General features: G+C 33.8%; 1 protein-coding gene across 1 annotated transcript; it reads right to left on the bottom strand.

Annotated features, from left to right (window-relative positions):
• Positions 1-11,374: 11,374 nt before the first annotated feature.
• LOC127546778 (claudin domain-containing protein 1-like) lies at positions 11,375-12,478 on the bottom strand. The gene is given in 1 exon segment (XM_051973726.1): positions 11,375-12,478. A coding segment is annotated over 1 exon segment (837 nt). The 3' UTR covers positions 11,375-11,641.
• Positions 12,479-23,092: the final 10,614 nt, after the last annotated feature.

The raw sequence follows: 23,092 nt of genomic DNA, 5'->3' as shown, positions 1-23,092 counted from the left end.
GCATCCGTTCATGTAAGTCTCGCCAGTCCTCTCTGTATTCATCCTGCTGGTCATTCCTTACAGAACAATAATATTCCATAACATTCATATACCACAATTTACTCAACCATTCTCCAATTGATGGACATCCTTTCATTTTCCAGCTTCTAGCCACTACAAACAGGGCTGATGCTAAAATCTTAAATAAAATATTAGCAAAAAGATTACAGAAAATCATCCCCAGGATAATATACTATGACCAAGTAGGATTTATACCAGGAATGCAGGGCTGGTTCAATATTAGAAAAACTATTAGCATAATTGACTATATCAATAACCAAACAAACAAAAACCATATAATCATCTCAATAGATGGAGAAAAAGCATTTGATAAAATCCAACATCCATTCCTAATAAAAACACTTGAGAGCATAGGAATAAATGGAGTTTTCCTTAAAATAGTCAGGAGCATATATTTAAAACCATCAGTAAGCATCATATGCAATAGGGAAAAACTGGAACCTTTCCCAATAAGACCTGGAGTGAAGCAAGATTGCCCACTATCACCATTATTATTCAATATTGTATTATAAACACTAGCCTCTTCAATAAGAGTCAAGAAAGAGATTAAAGGAATCAGAGTAGGCAATGAGGAAACCAAACTATCACTCTTTGCAGATGATATGATGGTATACCTAGAGAACCCCAGAGATTCTACTAAAAAGCTATTTTCTAATAGCTTAATAATAATAACAATTATTTCTATAATTCATAATTTCAGCAAAGTAGCAGGATACAAAATAAATCCCCATACATCCTCAGCATTTTTATACATCACCAATAAAATCCAACAGCAAGAGATACAAAGAGAAATTCCATTCAAAATAATTGTTGATAGCATAAAATATTTGGGAATCTATCTACCAAAGGAAAGTCAGGAATTATATGAACAAAATTACAAAAAATTATCCACACAAATAAAATCAGACTTAAATAATTGGAAAAATATTAAGTGCTCTTGGATAGGCCGAGCGAATATAATAAAGATGACAATACTCCCTAAACTAATCTATTTATTTAGTGCTATACCAATCAGACTTCCAAGAAAATATTTTAATGATCTAGAAAAAATAATAACAAAATTCATATGGAACAATAAAAAGTCGAGAATCTCAAGGGAATTAATGAAAAAAAAAATCAAATGAAGGTGGCCTAGCTGTACCTGATCTAAAATTATATTATAAAGCAGCAGTCACCAAAAACATTTGGTATTGGCCAAGAAATAGATTAGTTGATCAGTGGAAAAGGTTAGGTTCACAAAACAGAATAGTCAACTATAGCAATCTAGTGTTTGACAAACCCAAAGATCCTAACTTTTGGGATAAGAATTCATTATTTGATAAAAACTGCTGGGATAACTGGAAATTAGTATAGCAGAAATTAGGCATGGACCCACACTTAGCACCATATACCAAGACAAGATCAAAATGGGTCCATGACCTAGGCATAAAGAATGAGGTTATAAATGCATTAGGGGAACATAGGATAGTTTATCTCTCAGACTTGTGGAGGAGAAAAAAATTTGTGACCAAAGATGAACTAGAGACCATTATTGATCACAAAATAGAAAATTTAGATTACATCAAATTAAAAAGCCTTTGTACAAACAAAACTAATGCAAACAAGATTAGAAAGGAAGCAACAAAATGGAAAAACATCTTCACAGTTAAAGATTCTGATAAAGGCCTCATTTCCAAAATATATAGAGAAATGACTCAAATTTATAAGAAATCAAACCATTCTCCAATTGATAAATGGTCAAAGGATGTGAACAGACAATTTTCAGAGGATGAAATTGAAACTATTACCACTCATATGAAAGAGTGTTCCAGATCATTATTGATCAGAGAAATGCAAATTAAGACAACTCTGAGATACCACTACACACCTGTCAGATTGGCTAAGATGACAGGAAAAAATAATGATGAATGTTGGAGGGGATGCGGGAAAACTGGGACACTGATGCATTGTTGGTGGAGTTGTGAACGAATCCAACCATTCTGGAGAGCAATCTGGAATTATGCCCAAAAAGTTATCCAACTGTACATACCCTTTGATCCAGCAGTGTTACTTCTGGGCTTGTATCCCAAAGAAATACTAAAGAAAGTAAAGGGACCTGTATGTGCCAAAATGTTTGTGGCAGCCCTGTTTGTAGGGGCTAGAAACTAGAAATTGAATGGATGCCCATCAATTGGAGAATGGCTGGGTAAATTGTGGTATATGAATGTTATGGAATATTATTGTTCTGTAAGAAATACCAGCAGGATAAATACAGAGAGGCTTGGAGAGACTTATATGAACTGATGCTAAGTGAAATGAGCAGAACCAAGAGATCATTATATACTTCAACAACGATATTGTATGAGGACATATTATGATGGAGGTGGATTTCTTTGACAAAGAGACCTAACTCAGTTTCAATTGATAAATGATGGACAGAAGCAACTACATCCAAAGAAAGAACACTGGGAAACGAATGTGAATTGTTTGCATTTTTGTTTTTCTTTCTGGATTATTTTTACCTTCTGAATCCAATTCTCCCTGTGCAACAAGAGAACTGTTCAGTTCTGCAAACATATATTTTGTCTCGGATACACTGCAACATATTTAACTTGTATTGGCCTGCTTGCCATCTAGGGGAGGGGGTGAAGGGAGGGAGGGGAAAAGTCGGAACAGAAATCAGTGCAAGGGATAATGTTGTAAAAAATTACCCTGGCATGGGTTCTGTCAATATAAAGTTATAAAATAAAATAAAATATTTTTAAAAAGATGAAATTATCATTACTGGAAATATTTCCCAAAATCTGTCCAACCCCTATTTTCCTTCTATTTCTATGCATAAAATTTTATTCTGAGAAAACATTTCATTTTGAAACAAAATGACACTTTCATCTCCAGAACAGCTGGTACCTTCATTGTCAATCTGGAGACAAATAAGTAAAATATGTCTGGAAGTACGCATACCATTCCCAACATACAATGCTTGGCCTCAGGTAGAAAATTGAACACATACTGGAACAATAATTTAGTTTTACTGATTTAAACTACAACCATGAGATTAATTCATGCAACAAAAAGGCTATTGAAATAATTCCACAAAGCAAAAAAGCAATAAGCCAGTCTCGAGTTAAATACTTAAGATTTTAAATTAAAGGATCTGCATAAAGAACATTATGGCTATATAAGGAGCAAGTTATCAATTCCAGAGGGCCTTTGCCCCATGGTTTGCTGTTCTACCAATTGGTTATTTTCCTGTGACAGACTTTGACAATTTCACATTTTAATTTTCAGGGCATGATTTCTCATTTCAGAGGGCAGCCAATCATGAACTATTCAGAACTGAAATTAAAAAAAAAAAAAAGACTGCATCCTATTTTGTATAATTCTGCATGAATTACAGTATCCTACTTTACATTCACATTTTAAAAATAGCTGGTCTAATGAATAGAATAGTAACTTTGGTGTCACAAAGACCAGGATTCAGTAAATCAATCACATACCTATTAAGCACCATAATAAACTTCTGTTCTTAGAACAATGTCTGTTTGCAGGAAACTCATTCAAGTTCTACTGTTCTACATATCCTATTTCTGAAAATGAACAAATCACTCAGTTGTTCAACACCCAAATCAAACTGCTTTAGCCCATCTGCTGAAATGGTTTATTGCATTGTGGCTGCTGTACATGCAATGGCTTTTTGGAGCCACGGGTGAAAGCTGAATGTAACCTGCTGGCTTTAAACCCACTGATGAGATAGGGGGAATACTTACCCTGGGAGGGTGAAGATTTTTCCCAGTGAAATGGATAGATAAGAACATTTATTCCAACAGATATAAAGGGAGCTGAAGTAAATTCTGTGGATTGTTTAGAATTTGGTCAGACATCAAAGACTGGAAGGTTATCCACTGTATCCTGGGTCACTGCCAGTCGTTCTGACCTCTGTCTTGTCACTCCATCTCAATGACTAGAAAAGAGAGTGAAGCTAATAACTTGCCAAATTTTGCCTTCCTTAAATCCAATTCACATGCAAGTGATATCATGGATCTTCTTTAAAAATGAAAGATAAACAATAATATTTGTCAAATTTATATGGCCAAAATTTTAGAGATCTTATTACCTACATGAGGTATTTACAGCAGAGGGTTCTTTTTTTTTCTTTTTATTTTTTGATTAAAGCTTTTTGTCTTCAAAACATATGCATGGATAATTTTTCAACATTGACCCTTGCATAGCCTTGTGCTCCAAATTTTCTCCTCCTTCATCCCAATCTTTCTCCTAAATGGCAAGCAAATCCAATATCTGTTATACATGTTAAAATATATGTTAAATCCAATATATGTAAACATTTATATAATTATTTCACTGCACAGAAAAATCAAATCAAAAAGGAAATAAAATATATAAGTAAAAAAAATGCAAGTGAACAAAAACAAAAGAGTAAGAATGTTATGTTGTGATCCACACTCAGTTCACACAGTCCTCTCTCTGGGTGTAAATGGTTCTCTTCATCACAAGCTCATTGAATTTGCCTCGGTCAACTCATTGTTGGAAAGAGTCATGTCCATCAGAATTAATCATCATATAATTTTGTTGTTGCTGTGTACAATGATTTTCTGGTTCTGCTCATTTCACTTAGCATCAGTCCATGCAAGTCTCTCCAGACTTCTCTGAAATCATCCTGCTGATTGTTTCTTATAGAACAAAAATATTACATAATATTCATATACCATAGTTTATTCAGCCATTCTCCAATTGATAGGCATCCACTCAGCTTCCAGTTTCTTGCCATTACAAAAGGGAAGGGCTGCCACAAACATTTTTGCACATGTGGGTCCCTTTCCAGAGGGTTCTTTTCACTAGTGAAATCATAGATAAAAGTAGAGGAAAAATACAAATATAATTCAGTATCAAAGTAAACCTAGATCATAAATTCATTGGTTATTGATTTGCATAATTATCTAATCTAGCCTTCATTTAATAAATGAGAAAATTGAAGGGAAAAAAGGTGACATGAATGTGCTGTGGTGATGTGTGTGTGTGATTTCAGTGATTTAAAGGTACTATAGTTGGCAATACTCAGTATGCTGTAGTGATGTAATAATAGTAAGGTATTTAGGGGCTGAGAGGACTTGAAATAAATGGACTCCTTCTTTGACTAGTCTCATGGATCCCTTGCTTCATCACTCCTCCACTAAGACTAAGGACTTGGGCTGGTCCCGATATCCTCCAGAGAGCTATTCTAGACGATATATTTTGGCACCTCAGTGTGGGTGCTATAGAAAGCATAATACATTTTGATGCCCCAACTTAGGGGCTCTAGAAAGCACACTACATCTAGCCCAAAAGGCTATAAAACTGTGTATATCTTTTTATCCAGCAGTGTCAAACTCTACTTCGGTATCCCAAAGATATAATAGTACAGGGGAAAGGATCCATATGTCCAAAAATGTTTGTGGCATCCTTTTTGTAGTGGCTACGAACTAGAATTTTTTTGGATTGAACAAGTTATGGAATATTAATTTATAGTATAATGTATGTAATAATAATAATATATAAGAAATGATGAGCAGGCTGATTTCAGAAAAACCTGGAAAGATGTGTACATGAACTAATGCTAAGTAAAGAAAACACAACCAAGAGAACATTATACTCAATAACAACAAGATTATGAGATGATCAATTGTAATGGACTTAGCTTTTTTTTTCAATAATGAGATGATTTAAGGCAATTCCAATAAACTTGTGATGAAAAGTACTATTGAAATCAAGAACAAGAAAGAACTATAGATATTGAATGTGGATCAAACCATGTATTTTCACCTTTGTTGTAATTGTTTTTGGTGTTTGTTTTTTCACATATTTTTTAGTTTTAATATGGTTTTTCTTGCACACAATATGAAATGGGTGAATATGGAAGTATGTTTGGAAGAACTGCACATATTTTATCTATATCAAATTCCATGCTGTTTTGGCAAAGGAGAAGGGAAGGAAGCTGTTATGAGTTCAAATGTTGGAGTTCTTGTTCTTCTCAAAACACAGCCGGTTTAGAGGCTTAGAGCCCTCCGAATATCTCCAAATCCAAAGGTTCTGTCCTTCAGCCTCTGCCTCTGCTTTCTTCTGCCTCCAACCAACACAGAGATGGAATATCTCTCTTGTCTCCTTCTGGGGAGCCCAGCCACCAACTTGCCGCAGAGAGAGGGCTTCTGGAGTAGCTCCACTGAAATCCGTCAAAGTGTTCTCTGCACCAGAGTCGCTCCTCTGGAGTCCAGCGCGACCAGCCAGCCAAGAGGAAAAAATGTATTCTGCCATAGATCCCTCATCGCTGGCCTTTTATCTGACTCTTCTGAGAGAATGGGATTATGGGTTTTCTCCCATAGTGCTCTCTGGCCCAACGAGCTTTAAGGGAGGTGTGGACTCCCTTGAAGTTAGAAAGTGTACTTTGTGAAGCTAGCATACTTGTGGACTCCAATGAGTAAAGGTGTGAACACAAGCCTTGTATTAATTAGTTCTACTTAGTACTTTGTTTTAGGTTCTGGCCAAAATCTTCTTGTAAGATTAGATCAACTCTAATTAGTTAGCAGTTAGTAAGGATTCCAACAGGAAGTAAAAAAAAAAAATTGGAACACTAAATTTTGAAGAAGTGAAAGTTGGAAATTATCTTTGCATATATTTGGAAAAATAAAATATTTATTAAATTAAATTATTTCTATACTTTATCTCATTTGAGATTCATAACACCTCTGAGGTAGATAATATGGTTATTGCTATTCTCCTCACAGATGTGAAAACTGAAACTCAGATAGGTCTGCCCAGGACCATACATGTGTATGGAAATTTAACATCCATGCTGCCCTGCCAAGTTCACTCAGAAATCCATGAATACAAATGTGTTCATTGATATTTTCTATTTTATGCAAATAAGCATTTTAAGTTATAATTTTTTCCTAAGAATTACTTTGGCTACATCCCATAGATTTTGGTATGTTGTCCCATTCTTATCTTTCTCTTGGATAGAATTCTTCATTGTGTCTATGATTGTTTCACACACCCATTCTTTAGGATTAAATTATTTAGTTTCAAATTAATTTTTGGTCTATTTTCCCTGAACCTTTATTACATATAATTTTATTCTATCATGATCTGAAAAAAGATGTATTTACTACATCTGCCTTTCAGCATTTGACTTTGAGGTTGTTATGTCCTAATATATGGGCTCAATTTTTATGTAGGTTCCATGTATCACAGAGAAAAAAAGTATTTCCTTTCTGTCTCTGTTCAATTTTTTTCCAAACATCTTTCATTTTAAAAAATTCTATTGACTTCCTTAATTTCTTTCTTATTTACTTTGTGGTTTGAGTTATCTAGTTTTGAGAGAGCAAAGTTGAGATCCCTTTCTTTGTATGTTTTTGCTGTGCAATTCTTCTTGCAGCTCTCTTAACTTCTCTTCATAAATTTGTATGATATACAACTTAATGCATATATGTTTAGTAATGATATAACTTCATTATCTATGGTACTTTTCAGCAAAATGTAGTTTCCTTCTTCATCTTTTTTTAATTAGATCTAGTTTTCTTTTGTTTGATCTGAAATCAGAATCACTACCCCTGTTTTTTTTTTTTAAATTTCACCTGTAGCAAATTAGATTCTGCTCCAATCTTTCACCTTTACTCTATGTGTTTCATTCTGCTTTTAAATGTGTTTCTTATAAGCAACATACTGTATGATTCTGACTTTTAATCCAGTATTCTATCCACTTCCATTTTATGGGAGAATTCATCCCATTCACATTCACAGTGAAAATGACTAAGTCTGCATTTCCTCCATTACATTCTTCTCTTTCCCCTTTTCCCTCTTTCCTAGTGTTTTAGTTTTGACTACATCTTCCTCAAACAGCTCTCTTCTTTTAGAATTCCTCCCCTTTCTTATCTCTTTCCTCTTCTACTTCTATTCTCCCTTCTATTAGCCTCCCTGTTTTCTCTCCCCTTTACACTCTGACTTCTTTATAGAGTGAGAAAAGTTTCTCTGTGAAGCTAAATATGTCTCATATTCTTTCTTTGAGCAAAATCTGATAAGAGTAACATTCATACAATGCTCACCTCCCTCACTTCTTTCCATCAATCGCATTCAATCTTTTTGCCTCTTCATGAGATTTTTCTCATTTTACCTCCATTTACCCCTTCTTCCAGTACAATCCCCATTCCACCTCTAGTTTTTTTAAGTACCATTACAATAAAATTAAATTATAATTACACCCTCTAAGTATATCCATAACAAAGATAATGTTCTCAAGAATTAAATATATTATCTTCTTTTATAAGGATACAAATATTTTACCTTTAAAAATATTGGGGTTTTTTCCTGTTTATCTTTTTTTTTATTTTTCTCTTGAATCCTATATTTGAGAATCAAATTTTCTGTTTAGCCCTCATCTTTTCATCAGAAATAAATGCAATTCATCTGTTTTATTGAATGTCCATCTTTTTCCTTGAAAGAACATGTTTAATTTTGTGGGATATTTGATTCTTGGCTCCTATCTGTTGGAATCTTTACAAACTGCTAACTAATTAGAGTTGATCTGCTCTTACAAGAAGATGTTTTGGGCCAGAACCTGAAACAAGGTACTAAGTAGAACTAATTAGTACAATGCTTGTGTTGACACCTTTACTCACTGGAGTTCACAAGTATGCCAGTTTCACAAAGTAAACTTTGCAACTTTATGAGTTCACACTTCCCTTGAAGCTCTTTGGGCCAGAGAGCACTATGGGAGAAAACCCACAATCCTTCTCTTGAAGGAGCATAAATAGAGCTTCAATGGGCCAGTCAAAGATGTTCTGCAGAGTGAAGAAACTACAAGTTGAGATTTCAGCAGAATTACACCAGAAGCCCTCTCTCCGAGGCAAGGCAGAATATTTTCCACTTGGCTGGCTGGTGGCAGAAGAAAAGTTTTTCAGAGTGAAGAAGCTACAAGTGGAGAGTTCAGTGGACAACCAGATTCATCTTCATCTCACACCACTGTGGTAGGTGGCTGGGCTCCTGCATGCCCCCCACTGAGACCAAGCTGGTCTGAAAGACTCACCAGAAAGCTAGCCCAGCCCCAAGTGAAGGAAACAAGAGATTCATTCCATCTCTGTGCTGGTTCGAGGCAGAAGAAAGCAGAGGCAGAGGCTAAAGGACAGAACCTTTGGATTTGGAGATATTCGGAGGGCTCTAAGCTAAACCGGCTGTGTTTTGAGAAGAACAAGAACAGATTCAGATCCATCTGAACTAGACCACAACACCTACCCAAATTTCTTTACCCCTCAAAATATCATATTCCATGATCATTGATTCTTTTAATTTAAAAAAAAATTATAGCTTTTTATTCACAGAACACATGCATGGGTAGTTTTTTTTTTGTTTGTTTGTTTGTTTGTTTGTTTTTTTCAACATTGTCCCTTGCAATCAGTTCTGTTTCAACTTTTCTTTTCCTTTGTCCATCTCCTCCTCTAATGACAGGCCATCCCAAACATGTTAAAAATGTTAAAGTATATCTTAAAAAACTATATATGTGTACATATTTATACAATTCTCTTGTTACACAAGAAAAATCAGATTTAGAAGGTAAAAATAACCTGGGAAGAAAAACAAAAATGCAAGTAGTTCCCAGTGCTCTTTCTCTGGATATAGCTGGTTCTGTTCATCAGTGATCAATTGTAACTGAATTGGATCTTCTCATTGCTGAAGATTTCCACTTGCATCAGAATTGATCCTCATATGGTATTGTTGTTGCAGTATATAATGATCTCCTAGTTCTGCTCATGTCACTTAGCTTCAGTTCATGTATGTCTTGCCAAACTTCTCTGTATTCATCCTGTTGGTCATTCCATACAGAATAATAATATTCCATAACATCTATAAACCACAATTTATTCAGCCATTCTCCAGTTGATGGGCATCCACTCAGTTTCTAGTTTCTAGCTATTAAAAAAAAGGGGTGCCACAAATATTTTTGCATGTACAAGTTCCTTTCCCTTCTTTAATATTTCTTTGGGATATAAGTCCACTAACAACATTGCTGGATCAAAGGATATGCACAGTTTGACAACTTTTTGAGCATAGTTCCAAATTGCTTTCCAAAAAGGTTGGATGTGTTCACAACTCCACAAAATGCATCAGTGTCCCAGTTTTCCTGCATCCTCTCCAACCTTCATCCTTATCTTTTCCTGTCATCTTAGCCAATCTGACAGGTGTATAGTGGTATCTCAGAGTTGTCTTAATTTGCAAATGTCTCTGATCAATAGTTATTTGGAACACCCTTTCATATAAATAAAAATAGTTTCAATTAAATCATCAGAACATTGTCTGTTCACATCCTTTGACTATTTATCAACTGCAGAATGGCTTGATTCCTTATAAATTAGAGTCAATTATCAGTATGTTTTATAAATAAAGCCTATAACAGAACATTTATCTTTTTTTTTCTGATCTGATTTTATTTTTTAAACAACAGATTTGGGACATGGTAAGAAATTACTATTTTACATTTTCTTTAAAAAACCTGCCATGTTCTACAGAAATGGAATAAATAAATAGGATTTTAAAAGTTTAAAAGTTTATACACATATTTATAAAAATAACTAAATTAGAAGAAATTAAACAATGCTGAGATGTCCATGAAGAAAGAGATCTGGGTGAGAAAATGCACCTCATTCCATCACAGGAAATAAAGACCATAGTTATTAATAGGCAGTCAAAGCCTTAGATCTTGAGGATTAACCTTCTTCTGGACAAATGTTTTGAGGGAGTACTTAACTGACTTAGATGGCAGTTGGAGCATTCAATTCCCTGACCTGTACACATTAGTAGAAAGCATAGTTATCTTTCAGTAAAACTGTGCAATGAGGGAAGTGATCTAGGACACTCAAATTTTAAAGGAAGTAAAAAGTTAATACCCTGTCGTTTGAGCTAACTTCCAGTCCTGCTAGAGAGCCATACAAAGCTTCAACTAAAATATCTGTTTTTCACAACCCTGCTCAAAGATTTTGTGCACAGTGCAGTTTAAAAGGGCTGTTGTATTTCACTTCAGATGAAGCTACACTTCAAAAGTCAGAGAAATGTGACAACTTTTCTTCATCACATAAAGTTTAAATAACATTTGAAAACACCACTCATATCCATGGATGATTGGTTCTTTACAACAGCAAAACTGAAGTTAGGTTAATGATAAGAGACTTTTTAAATTGAATGCCAAAAATTCAACATACATACTGTAACTTCACTTTTATATCTTAATCTCTTAGAAGTTATTTGTTAACTTTGCTTATATAAGTCTCACCCAGGTAATAGATATTCTTGACATAAATTTATTCTCTTTATCTAATTTCTCTTTTCTAGATTCTGGATGTAGCTTTATTGGACGTAGCATGAAGGGTGTGATTTCTTAAAGACCACCACCCAAATTTAAAGTTGAGAGTGAGAAAACAATGCTTTAAATAAACACCCAGAATAGAATTGTGTCCACAGTGAGGGGGAAAGGGAGGGGAGGGAAGAGAAAGTTATGAGAATAAAATAGACATTAAAAAATATTATAGTGTAGCAAACTCTAACTGAAGTTGCAGTCCACCTAGGCCACACGATAGGCCTTCATTAGTGTGTATTCTTTTCGGTTGGTACGCACTGCCCAGATGAAAAGTGCGGTAGCCATGAACTGCAAGGGGGCAGAGACACAGGCCAGGCAGAAAGACCAACCAAATTCACCCTTCACATTTTCAGGCAGCTGCAGCTTCTGATGAAGTAGCTCAATACCAGCAACATAGCAGCTTACTGAGCCCAGTGTACACAGACCTGCAAGGAAATGAAGGACTCCTGTGGCAATGGTTGGATACAGACTCCTGCAGGCACAAGCACAAAGTCCAATCAAAGCCCCGAAGCACATCAAACCTAGGCTAACAAACAGCAAAAGGAATTGGCAGCACCAAAGATAGGTCCGGAGTAGATCAATCCCTGTATTATGGTTTCCAGGCTCTACATACTTCTCCATGAACTGCTCTGACAATGTAAAACTGAAACATTCTGTGATCAAGTCAGATGACTCTGTCTTTTCTGGAGCGCTATATCAAGGTATACTTTTGTTGGGCACAGTGATACATCTTCTCCACAATCCCACTGTGCCATTATATCGGAAAAGTAAATCATTATAAGTCTTTTCGTCAGGATCACTGTCAACAAAATCATTCCTGATTTTGTTTAAGTCACTGAAATTTTCTGGTGGTGGACTGCAATATTCATACCAGAAATCTGTGCCAATGGACACTGCCATATAGATGGTAGATATGAGACTGAGTACACAAGCAATCACTAATGCTGTAGCAAAATGGTTATCTATTCTGGCATTCAAGTTTTTTTGTGCCCATCCTCCTGGGCCACCACCATCCCGCACTTCCTGCCGCTTCCAAAACATTTATCTTTAAAAATGTTTTCCCAATTCATTGTTTCCCTTTTAATTTTGTCTGCATTAGTTTTGTTTGTGCAAAACCTTTTTAACTTGATATAATCAAATTTTCTATTTTGTGATCAATAATTATCTCTAATTCTTCTTTGGTCACAAATTCCTTCCTCCTCCACAGTTCTGAGGGGTAAACTATCCTGTGTTCTTCATATTTCTTTATAATTTCATTCTTCATGTTTAAATCATTAACCCATTTTGATCTTGTCTTGGTATAAGGTGTTAAGTGTGGGTCCATGCCTAATTTCTGCTATATTAATTTCCAGTTTTCCCAGCAGTTTTTGTCAAATAATGAATTCTTATCCCAAAAGTTGGGATCTTTGGGCTTGTCAAACAACTGATTGTTATAGTTATTGATTGTTCTGTACTGTGAATCCAACCTATTCCACTGATCAACTAGTCTATTTCTTAGCCAATACCAAATGATTTTGGTTTACAACATAGTTTTAGATTAGGTACAGCTAGGTCACCTTCATTTGACTTCTTTTCATTAGTTCCTTTGAAAATCTTGACCTTTTGTTCTTCCATATAAATTTTGTTGTTATTTTTTCTAGGTCACTAAAATAATTTCTTGGAAGTCTGATTGGTATAGCACTAATAAATAGATTAGTTTAGATAGTATGTTCATCTTTATTACATTCACTCAATCTATCCAAAAGTACTTAATATTTTTTCCAATTGTTTAGATCTGACTTTATTTGTGTGGAAAGTGTTTTGTAGTTTTGTTCATATGTCCTGACTTTCCTTTGGCAAATAGATTCCCAATTATTGTATGCTATCAACAATTATTTTAAATGGAATTTCTCTTTGTATATCTTGCTGTTGGATTTTGTTGATGATGTATAAAAATGCTGAGGATTTATTTTGTGTCCTGCAATCTTGCTAAACTTGTGGAATATTTCTTTTTTATTATTATAACTTTTTATTTATAAGATATATGCATAGGTAATTTTTCAGCATTTGCAATCCTTGCAACATGTGGATTATTTCTAATAGATTTTTAGTAGAATCTTGGGGGTTTGCTAAGTATAACATGATATCATCTGCAAAGAGTGATAATTTGATTTCCTCATTACCGACTCTATTTCCTTTAATGTCTTTCTTCTCTCTTATTGTTGAAGCTAGAGTTTCTAATATAATATTGAATAGTAATGGTGATAATGGGCAACCTTGTTTGACTCCTGATTTTATTGGTAATGGTTCCAGTTTATCCCCATTACATATGATGTTTACTGATGATTTTAAATAGATGTTCTTGACTATTTTAAGGAAGAGTCCATTTATTCCTATCTTCTCAAGTGTTTTAAATAGGAATGGATGTTAGATTGTATCAAATGCTTTTTTGCATCTATTGAGATGATCATATGGCTTTTGTTATTTGGGTTATTGATATAGTCAATTATGCTAATAGTTTTCATAATATTGGACCACCCCTGAATTCCTGGTACAAATCCTACTTTGTCATAGTGTATTATCCTGGTAATGATTTTCTGTAATCTTTTTGATAATATTTTATTTAAGATATTTGCATCAATATTCATTAGGAAGATTGGTCTCTAATTTTCTTCCTCTGTTTTCAACCTACCTGGTTTAGGTATCAGTACCCTGTCTGTGTCATAAAAAATGTATTTGTCAGGATTCCTTCAATCCCTATTTTTCCAAATAGTTTATATAGCATGGGAGTTAATTGTTCTATAAAATGTTTGATAGAGGTAACATGTAAATCTATCTGGTCCTGGGGATTATTTTTAGGGAGTTGTTTAATAGCTTGTTCTATTTCTTTTTCTAAAATGAGACTGTTTAACCAATTTGCTTCTTCCTGTACTAATCTGGGAAAGCTACCTTTTTGAAGATCCATTTCATTTAAGTTATTGAATTTATTGCCATAAAGTTGGACAAAGTAACTCCTAATTATTGCTCTAATTTCCTCTTCATTAGTGGCAAATTCTCCCTTTTTATTTTTAATACTAATATTTGATGTTCCTCTTTACTTTTTCTAATCAAATTTTACAAGGTCTTATCTATTTTGTTGGTTTTTTCATAGAAGCAAGCAACTCTTATTTCTATTTATTAATTAAATAGGTTTTTTTTTAACTTTCAATTTTATTAATCTCTACTTTTATTTTTAGAATTTCAAATTGTGTTTGAGTGGGGATTTTTAATTTGCTCTTTTTTCTAGTTTTTTTTTTTTTTAGTTGCAAGCCTAATTAATTGATTTTCTCTATCTCTATTTTATGCAAGTAGGCCTCTAGAGATATAAAATTTCTCCTTATTACCACTTTGGCTGCATTCCACACGTTTTGGTATGATGTCTCATTATTGTCATTTTCTTGGGTGAAATTATTGTGTCTATGATTTGTTGTTTCACTCAATCATTCTTTAGGATGAGATTTAGTTTCCAATTATTTTTTTGATCTATTTTCTCCTGGATTTTTATTGAATGTCATTTTTATTGCACCATGATCTGAAAAGGATGCATTTACTATTTCTCCCTTTCTGCATTTGAATTTGAGGTTGTTATGTCTTGATATATAGTCAGTTTTTGTATAGGTTCTATGAACTGCTGAGAAGAAAATGTACTCTTTTCTCTCTCCATTTAGTTTTCTCCAAAGATATATCATAGCTAACTTTTTCTAATATTCTATTTACCTCTTTGACTTCTTTCTTATTTATTTTGTATTTTGATTTAGCTAGTTTTGAGAGTACAAGGTTGAGATCTCTCACTATTATAGTTTTGCTGTCTATTTCTTCTTGCCGCTCTCTTAAGTTCTCCTTTAAGAATTTAGATGCTACTCCATTTGGTACATATATGTTTAATTTTGATATTGCTTCATTATCTATATTATACTTTAGCAAGATATAGTGCCCTTCCTTATCTCTTTTACTTAGATCAATTTTTGCTTTTGCTTGATCTGAGATCAATATGGCTACCCCTGCTTTTTGACTTCACCTGAAGTATAATAGATTCTGCTCCAGCCTTTTACCTTTACTCTGTATGTATTGCCCTTTCAAGTTTGTTTCATGTAAACAACATATTGTGGGATTCTTGTTTTTAATCCAGTTTGCTATCCACTTCCATTTTATGGGGAAGTTAATGCCATTCACATTCATGGTTAAAATTACTAATTCTGTAATTCATGCCGTCTTGTTAATCCCAGCTTATGCTTTTCTCTTTTCTTTTCTCTTTACCCACCTTCCCAGTATTAAACTTGTGAGGACCACTTGCCTGACTCAGCCTTTCTTCTTTAGGATCCTTCCCCCCACCTTTCACTCCTTCCTCTTTTCTTAACCTTTTTCTTTATAATTTCTATATTCCCTTCTATTTAGCTTACTTCTTCAGTTTTCACTTTTCCCCTCCCATTTTTCAATGAGGTGGTAGAAGTTTCTTTGTAAATCCAATATGTCTAATATTTTTCTCTTTAAGCCAATTCTGATTAGAGTAATATACACACTATGTATGTATTTCCCCTTACCTTCTTTTCCTCAGATATAATAGGTTTCCTTTGCCTCTTTGTATGATGTAGTGCCTCCACTTTTCCCTTTTTCTGGTATGATTTCCTTTCTACCTTTAGTTTCATTTTTATTTTATAACACTTAAGCCATGTATATATGTATATGTGTATTCTTTATGTATACTTATAGCAGAAATATAGTTCCCAAGATTTATTTTTACCTTTTTATGTTTCTCTTGAGTCCTATATTTGGAGGTCAAACTTTTTGTTGAGTTCTGCTTTATTAATCAGAAATAGATGGAATTCCCCTATTTCATTGAATGAACATCTTCTACCCTGGAAGAAAATGCTCATTTTGTCTGGGTAAGTTATTCTCGGCTGCTTTCCAAGTTCCTTAGCCTTCCTGAATATCAGATCCCACCCTTCTATCCTTTAACATGGATGCTATTAGATCCTGAATAATCCTTATTGTGGCTCCTCTGTATTTGAATTGCTTTTTTTTTTCCTTAGGTGCTTGTAGTATTTTTTCCTTGGTCTGATAGTTCTGGAATTTAGCTCCAATATTTCTTGGAATTGTTGATTTGGAGATCTCTTTCAGGAGGTAATTGATGAATTCTTTCAATGTCTAGTTCAAAGAGAACTGCCCAGATGTTATAGAAATAGAAGGTAAAATAGACATTTTTACCTTCTATTTCTATAACATCTGGGCAGTTCTCTTTGATGATTTCCTGAAAAATAGTGTCTAGGTTCTTTTTTTCATCATAATTTTCATGAAGTCCAATAATCCTCAGATTATCTCTCCTAGACTTGATAATAGTCAGGCTCTTTTTTTTTTTTGGTGGGGGAGGGGGTTGGCTTTCATATAGTCCAATAATTTTAAAATTATCTCTCCTAGATCTATTTTTCAGGTCAATTTTTATTCTAATGAGACTTCACAAAGTCTGTCTTCTATTTTTTATTCATTTAATTTTGTTTTATTGTATCTATATTTCTTCTCATAAAGTCATTTACATCTATTTCCTCAAATCTACTTTTTAAGGAACTTTCTTCAGTGAACTTTTATACCTCCTTTTCCATTTGGTCAATTCTGCTTTTTAAAGGCATTTCCATCTTGCTGGCTATTTGTAAATCATTTATCATTTAGCCTATTCTGTTTTTAAGGTGTTATTTTCTTCAGAATTTTTGTGCCTCATTTAGCAAGCTTTTTTCCCCCACACCACTCTGGAAACATTTAAAATTTATAAGCCCCCAAATGTGAAAGCAAAAGAAAGAGATAAAAATTGGAAGCTTGGGCCAGATTTCTCTCTTTACTCTGAAATTGAATAAAGTCCAGTACTAAAAAAAAGTCCAAGATCAAGAAGTAGGCTAGAAAAAATAAAAAAAAAAGAACCTAAAAAGTAAAGAAGGTATCAACTTAAACACATTTACAGAAGGTAAAAAAAAGAATGAGAAACTAAAGATTAAATTATTCATATTCTTATATAAGAAGATAATATGCGAGACACCTAACTTTATCATCAAAAGGAGTCTTAGAAAAAGTTTATTAAAACAGAGGACCTGAGTAGGACTCATAATGGGATATTTTCAAAAGAACAATGAAAGCATAGGAAAAGATAGTACAAGAGTAGAATGAGAGAAGAGGGAATATTTTTGCATATGAATGAGGCACAAAAATAGGTAAATAAGAAGGTTAGATTAAGGGAAGTTGTAGTAAGAAATAAAACACACTTAAAGAGGAATCAAAGTAAAAAAGAGGATATGATACAAATATGAGGGAAGAGCCAAAGCAGGAAAAAATGATAACCCAATTTTCCTAATGATTATTAATGCTACAAATTAAACAATATCAACAAGATTGCAACAGCATATGTGAAAGATCATTCACATTCAGGAATATGCCAATTTATGCCAGGGATAGAGGATTGGTTCAATATTAGGAAAACTAAAAGCATAATTAAACATATTAATAAAATAAACTAAAATTAAATGATTATTTAAGAAAGAAAAAAAGGTTTGAGAAAATCAATCCATTGCTATTAAAACAGTAGAATTCATAGCAATTAATAGAGCTTTTCCCAAAGTGATTACTTATACCTCTCTAAAATTGAGAATGAGTACTATATATGATGGAGATAACATAGGAGCCTTTTCAGTAAGCTTAGCAGTGAATCAAGCATGCTTATTATTATGAACCATTATTATTTGATAATATTCTAGAAATGCTAGCTATAGCAATAAGACAAAATTAAATTGAAAGAATAAACAGTAAATAAACAAAACTATTATTTTTGCATATGAAATGATGGTTTGCTCAAAGAATCTCAGTATAAACTAAGACACAAATTAAAGTAATAAAGGACTTTAACATAATGCAGGATATAAAAACAAATCCTATTCTGTACACACAGACACACACACACACACACACACACACATCCCTAGAAGGAAAAAAATAAAGAAGTTTTAATTATGGTTACTATAGATTGTAAAATTCTTGGTAATTTTCTTGTTGAAATACGTAGGAATTATATGGATATAATTATAAAACACTTTACACACATAAATACAGATCTAAATATTAGGATAAATATGACTCACTTCTGGGTAGTCTCAGTAAATATAACAAAAATGACAATAAAATGTAAATAAATTTATTCAGTGCCATGACACCTAACCTACCAATTATATAAATTTATAGAGTTAGAAAAAATAAAATTCATTTAGAAGAACAAATAGTCAAGAATACCAAGGGAATCAATGAAAAAAAAAAAGGGGATGAAAGGGGGCCTATCAGTACTCAATCTCAAACTATATTTACAGTTATAATTCTCAAAGCAGTTTGGTACTACATAAGAAATAAGAGTGATCAATCAATGGAACTATTTGAGTTTATAATATACAGAAGCAAAAGGGAACAGTTTGCTAATGTTTGATTAAAAACAAAGATCTTAGCTATTAGGGAAGGAATTCAATATTTTATAAAACTGTTAAGAAAATGAGAAAGCTGTCTGGTCGAGACTTGGTATAGACCAAAGTTCTCACATTGTATTTCAAAATAAGCTTAAACTGGAAACATGAACTAGCCATTTAAGATGATATCATTAATATATTAGTTGATCAGAGATGAATTAATCTTATGATTGCTTGCTGGGGGAGGAGTTTATTGCCAAACAAGAGACTGGGCAGTTGACAGGAGGTGAATGGATACTTGTGGGTACATAAAATTAAAAGTTGTTTTAACAAATAAAACACATGCAACTAATATAAGAAGCAGCAAGCTGGGGAGAAACTTTGCAGGAAATTTCTCTGTTAAAATTTTTATTTCTAAATTATATAGAAGGAGTAAGCAGTGAATAAATGTAGTCCTCCCATGTTCACCTCCAGGCAACCATAAAATAGTGCCACAGGACAGGTTCTGGAATAGCACAAGAATACATCAGCAAACCAGCAAGAAATCCTGAGTTTCAGGGTGGTAGAGCAGTCAAACTGAAACACTAGTACTACCCACATGCCTTTGAACTACTAGTGAGGCAGACAAGAGTTTTTAGCTTTGGTAATCACCATGTGCTTTAGTGTAGCTCCAGGCAAACAGATCTCCTCCAGTGGACAGATTTCCACATGCTTCAAAACAGCCCCTGAACAAAAAGATAGATATCACCCTACTAGTGCCTGAGAAAATAGGAATCCACCAACATGAACCCTGATAAAGCTTCATTGTAGCCCTGGAAAAACAAGCAACTTCAGAAGTTTCACTATAACATGCTTCAGTATAGCTACCTCCTCTCCCCCTTCCCCCCCCCCCACATACATGCCAGGCCTTAACTCATGATAGACACCACCACTAGAATCTATCTCAAAACCAGGCAAGTTATAATACCCCTACAACTATTAGCAGTGCCAGTTACTCCATACCCTACCCACTCAGTGAGGTCCCCTGTGGACCCTTCAGCAGAAACAGCTAAACAGTTAGGGCCTGGAGTCAGTGGCACAAGAAACTAGAAATTTCAGAAAATCCTAGAAAGGCCTGTGTGAATGATACAAAGTAAAATAAGCAGAATCAGGAAAACAATGTACACAGTATTAGCAACAGTGTGTGATATTCAATTAGGAATCAGTTCTTCAGCAGCACAATGATTCCAGATAAGTAGAAAGCACTCACAAAGGCAAATGCCATAATTATTCAGATGAATAATTTCTGGATTTCAAATGCAGATCAAAGCATATTTTCACTTATTTTATTCTCAGATATATATTTTTTTTTCTTTCACAACTGACCAATATGGAAACATGTTTTACTTGATAGCACATGTATAAACTATTATAAAATTGCCTACCCTGTTTAGGAGAAGGGAAGAAGAAAAAATTGGAACTTGAAATCTTGCCAAAAAAATGAATGGGGGGTGTGGAGCTAAGATGGTGGAGAAGACACATGAGTCATTCTAAACTCCCCTTCTACCCTCACTACTAATTATCAAATTCAGCTTTAGAAATAGTGCTTGATTGGCGAAATCCAGGATTATTGGGAGTACAAAAGATTACTATCCAAAGATAGCCTGGAAGATCATCAGGAAAGGTTTGTCCTGATTGTTGGGAGCAGGCCAGTGCAGGCAGGGAGGCAGAACCAGAGGCTAGCACACTGAGTTGAGGAGGTGGGGGCAGTCTCCATGGGTGGAAAATTTTCAGGGAGGGCTCTACCACAGATTTGGCTATCATTGTAAAGCAGTAGATCAGCAGAGAAGTTAAAGCCAAAAGTTGTGTACTCCAAAAAACACCAGAATCTAACCAAGATCTGGCTACACCCAATCAGCACCAGAAGTGACTCAGCACAGACCACAGACCACAGGACAGCCATGCAGCCCAATTCTGCAGGGTGGTGCTTTTGCCCATGGTCCACAAATCTGCACAGCAGTGGGGCAATAGAACTTCTGCATTTCCTAGTGCAGAAACATTTCTGGTTTGGAGCTCCTCCCAGGGCATTTCTGCGGCTTGGCCAATCTTAGCAGCCCATTTGCAGGACAGCTACTGTCCCTATATCTATCCCTGTTCGGCACAGGAAGCTGTTAACCTTCGTGCCTTGAAGGTAGACACTAAGGACTTTTTTTAAAAAATGAGTAAAAAAGCCAAATGTATGCTAACCATCAATAATTTCTATACAGAAAGAGAGCAGATTTCTAATACTGAGGTAACCTTGTCCCCATCACACAAAGCTGTCCTAGAAGAAATTATAAATGATCTTAAAAGAGAGCTAGAAGAAGAATGGGGAAAGGAAAGAGAAGCTCTACTAGAGAGTATGGAAAAGGCATATAATTTACTAAAAGAAAAAATAGATAAAATGAAAAAAGAAAACAACTTCTTAAAATGTGAATTGCAAAAGGTAAAGAACTCCCAGGGAATGCAGGTAAACAGAATTTGTGAATTGGAAAAGATAAAGAACTCCCAGGAAAGGGGGGTTTGTGAATTGGAAAAATAAAATAACTCAGTATATATATATGAGTTATTTTATATATATATATATATATATATATATATATTATATATATATATATATATATATATATATATATATATATATATTTGTTGAGACATCAAGATTCAGTCAAGCAAAACCAAAAAAAAAAAAAAAAAAAAAAAAAAAAAAAAAAAAAAAAAAAAGAAAGATAGAAAAAAAATAGAAAAAATGTTAAATATCTATTTGGAACAGACCTGGAGAATAGATCTAGGAGAGCTAATCTGAGGATTATTGGACTTCCTGAAAATTAAAAAGCCTAGACACCATTTTACAGGAAATTATCAGAGAACTGCCCAGATATAATTAAACCAGAAAGTAAAATAGGCATTGAAAGAATTCATCAAACATCTTCTGAAAGAGAACCCAAATTAAAAAATCCAAGGAATAATGTGACTAAATTTCAGAACTATCAGACAAAGGAAAAATATTACAAGAAGCCAGAAAAAAAAAATTCAAATACCGAGGAGCCAAAATAAGAATTACTCAAGATCTTGCTGCATCCACATCTTAGAAAAAAAGAAATAAAGCAAGCTATCAATCAACTCCCTAAGAAAAAATCCCCAGGACCAGATTGATTCACATGTGAATTCTACCAAATATTAAAAGTATAATTAACTCCAATGTTATATAAACTATTTGAAAAAATAGGGAATGAAGGACTCCTAAGAAATTCTTTTTATGACACAGACATTGTACTGATACCTAAACCAGATAGGTTGAAAACTGAGAAAGAAAATTATAAACCAATCTCCCTAATGAATAGTGATGCTAAAATCATAAATAAAATATTAGCAAAAAGATTACAGAAAATAATCCCCAGGATAATACACCACGATCAAGTAGGATTTATACCAGGAATACCAGGCTGATTCAATATTAGGAAAACTATTAACATAATTGACTATATCAATAACCAAATTTAAAAAAAAATATGATCATCTCAGTAGATGCAGAAAAAGCATTTGGTAAAATCCAATAACCATTCCTACTAAAAACACTTGAGAGTATAGGAATAAGTGGACTTTTCCTTAAAATAGTCAGTAGCATCTATTTAAAACCATCAGTAAGCATCATATGTAATAGGAATAAATTGGAACCATTCCCAATAAGATCAGGATTGAAACAAGGTTGCCCAATACCATTGCTACTCAATTGTGTTAGAAATGCTAACTTCTACAGTAAGAGATTAAAAAAAAGATTATGGAATTAGAATAGGTAATTATCACTCTTTGCACATGATATGATGGTATACTTGGAGAATCCCAGAGATTCTATTAAAAAGCTATTAGAAATAATCCACATCTTTAGCAAAGTTGCAGGATACAAAATAAACCCACATAAGTCATAAGCATTCTTATATATCACTAACAAAATCCAACAGTTAGAGTTACAAATTGCAATTCCATTTAAAGTAATTGCTAAAAATATAAAATATTTGGGAATCTATCTGCCATGAGAAAGTCAGGAATTATATGAGCAAAACTATAAAACACTTTCCACACAAATAAAGTCAGATCTAACCAATTGGAAAAATATTAAGTGCTCTTGGATAGGTCAAGCAAATATAATAAAGATCACAATACTACCTAAACTAATCTATTTATTTAG

This window comes from Antechinus flavipes, chromosome 1 (assembly GCF_016432865.1).
Source record: "Antechinus flavipes isolate AdamAnt ecotype Samford, QLD, Australia chromosome 1, AdamAnt_v2, whole genome shotgun sequence".
Classification (NCBI taxonomy): Eukaryota; Metazoa; Chordata; class Mammalia; order Dasyuromorphia; family Dasyuridae; genus Antechinus; species Antechinus flavipes.
Note: the sequence above shows the minus strand (reverse complement) of the source record. Positions and strands in the feature narration are given on the sequence as shown.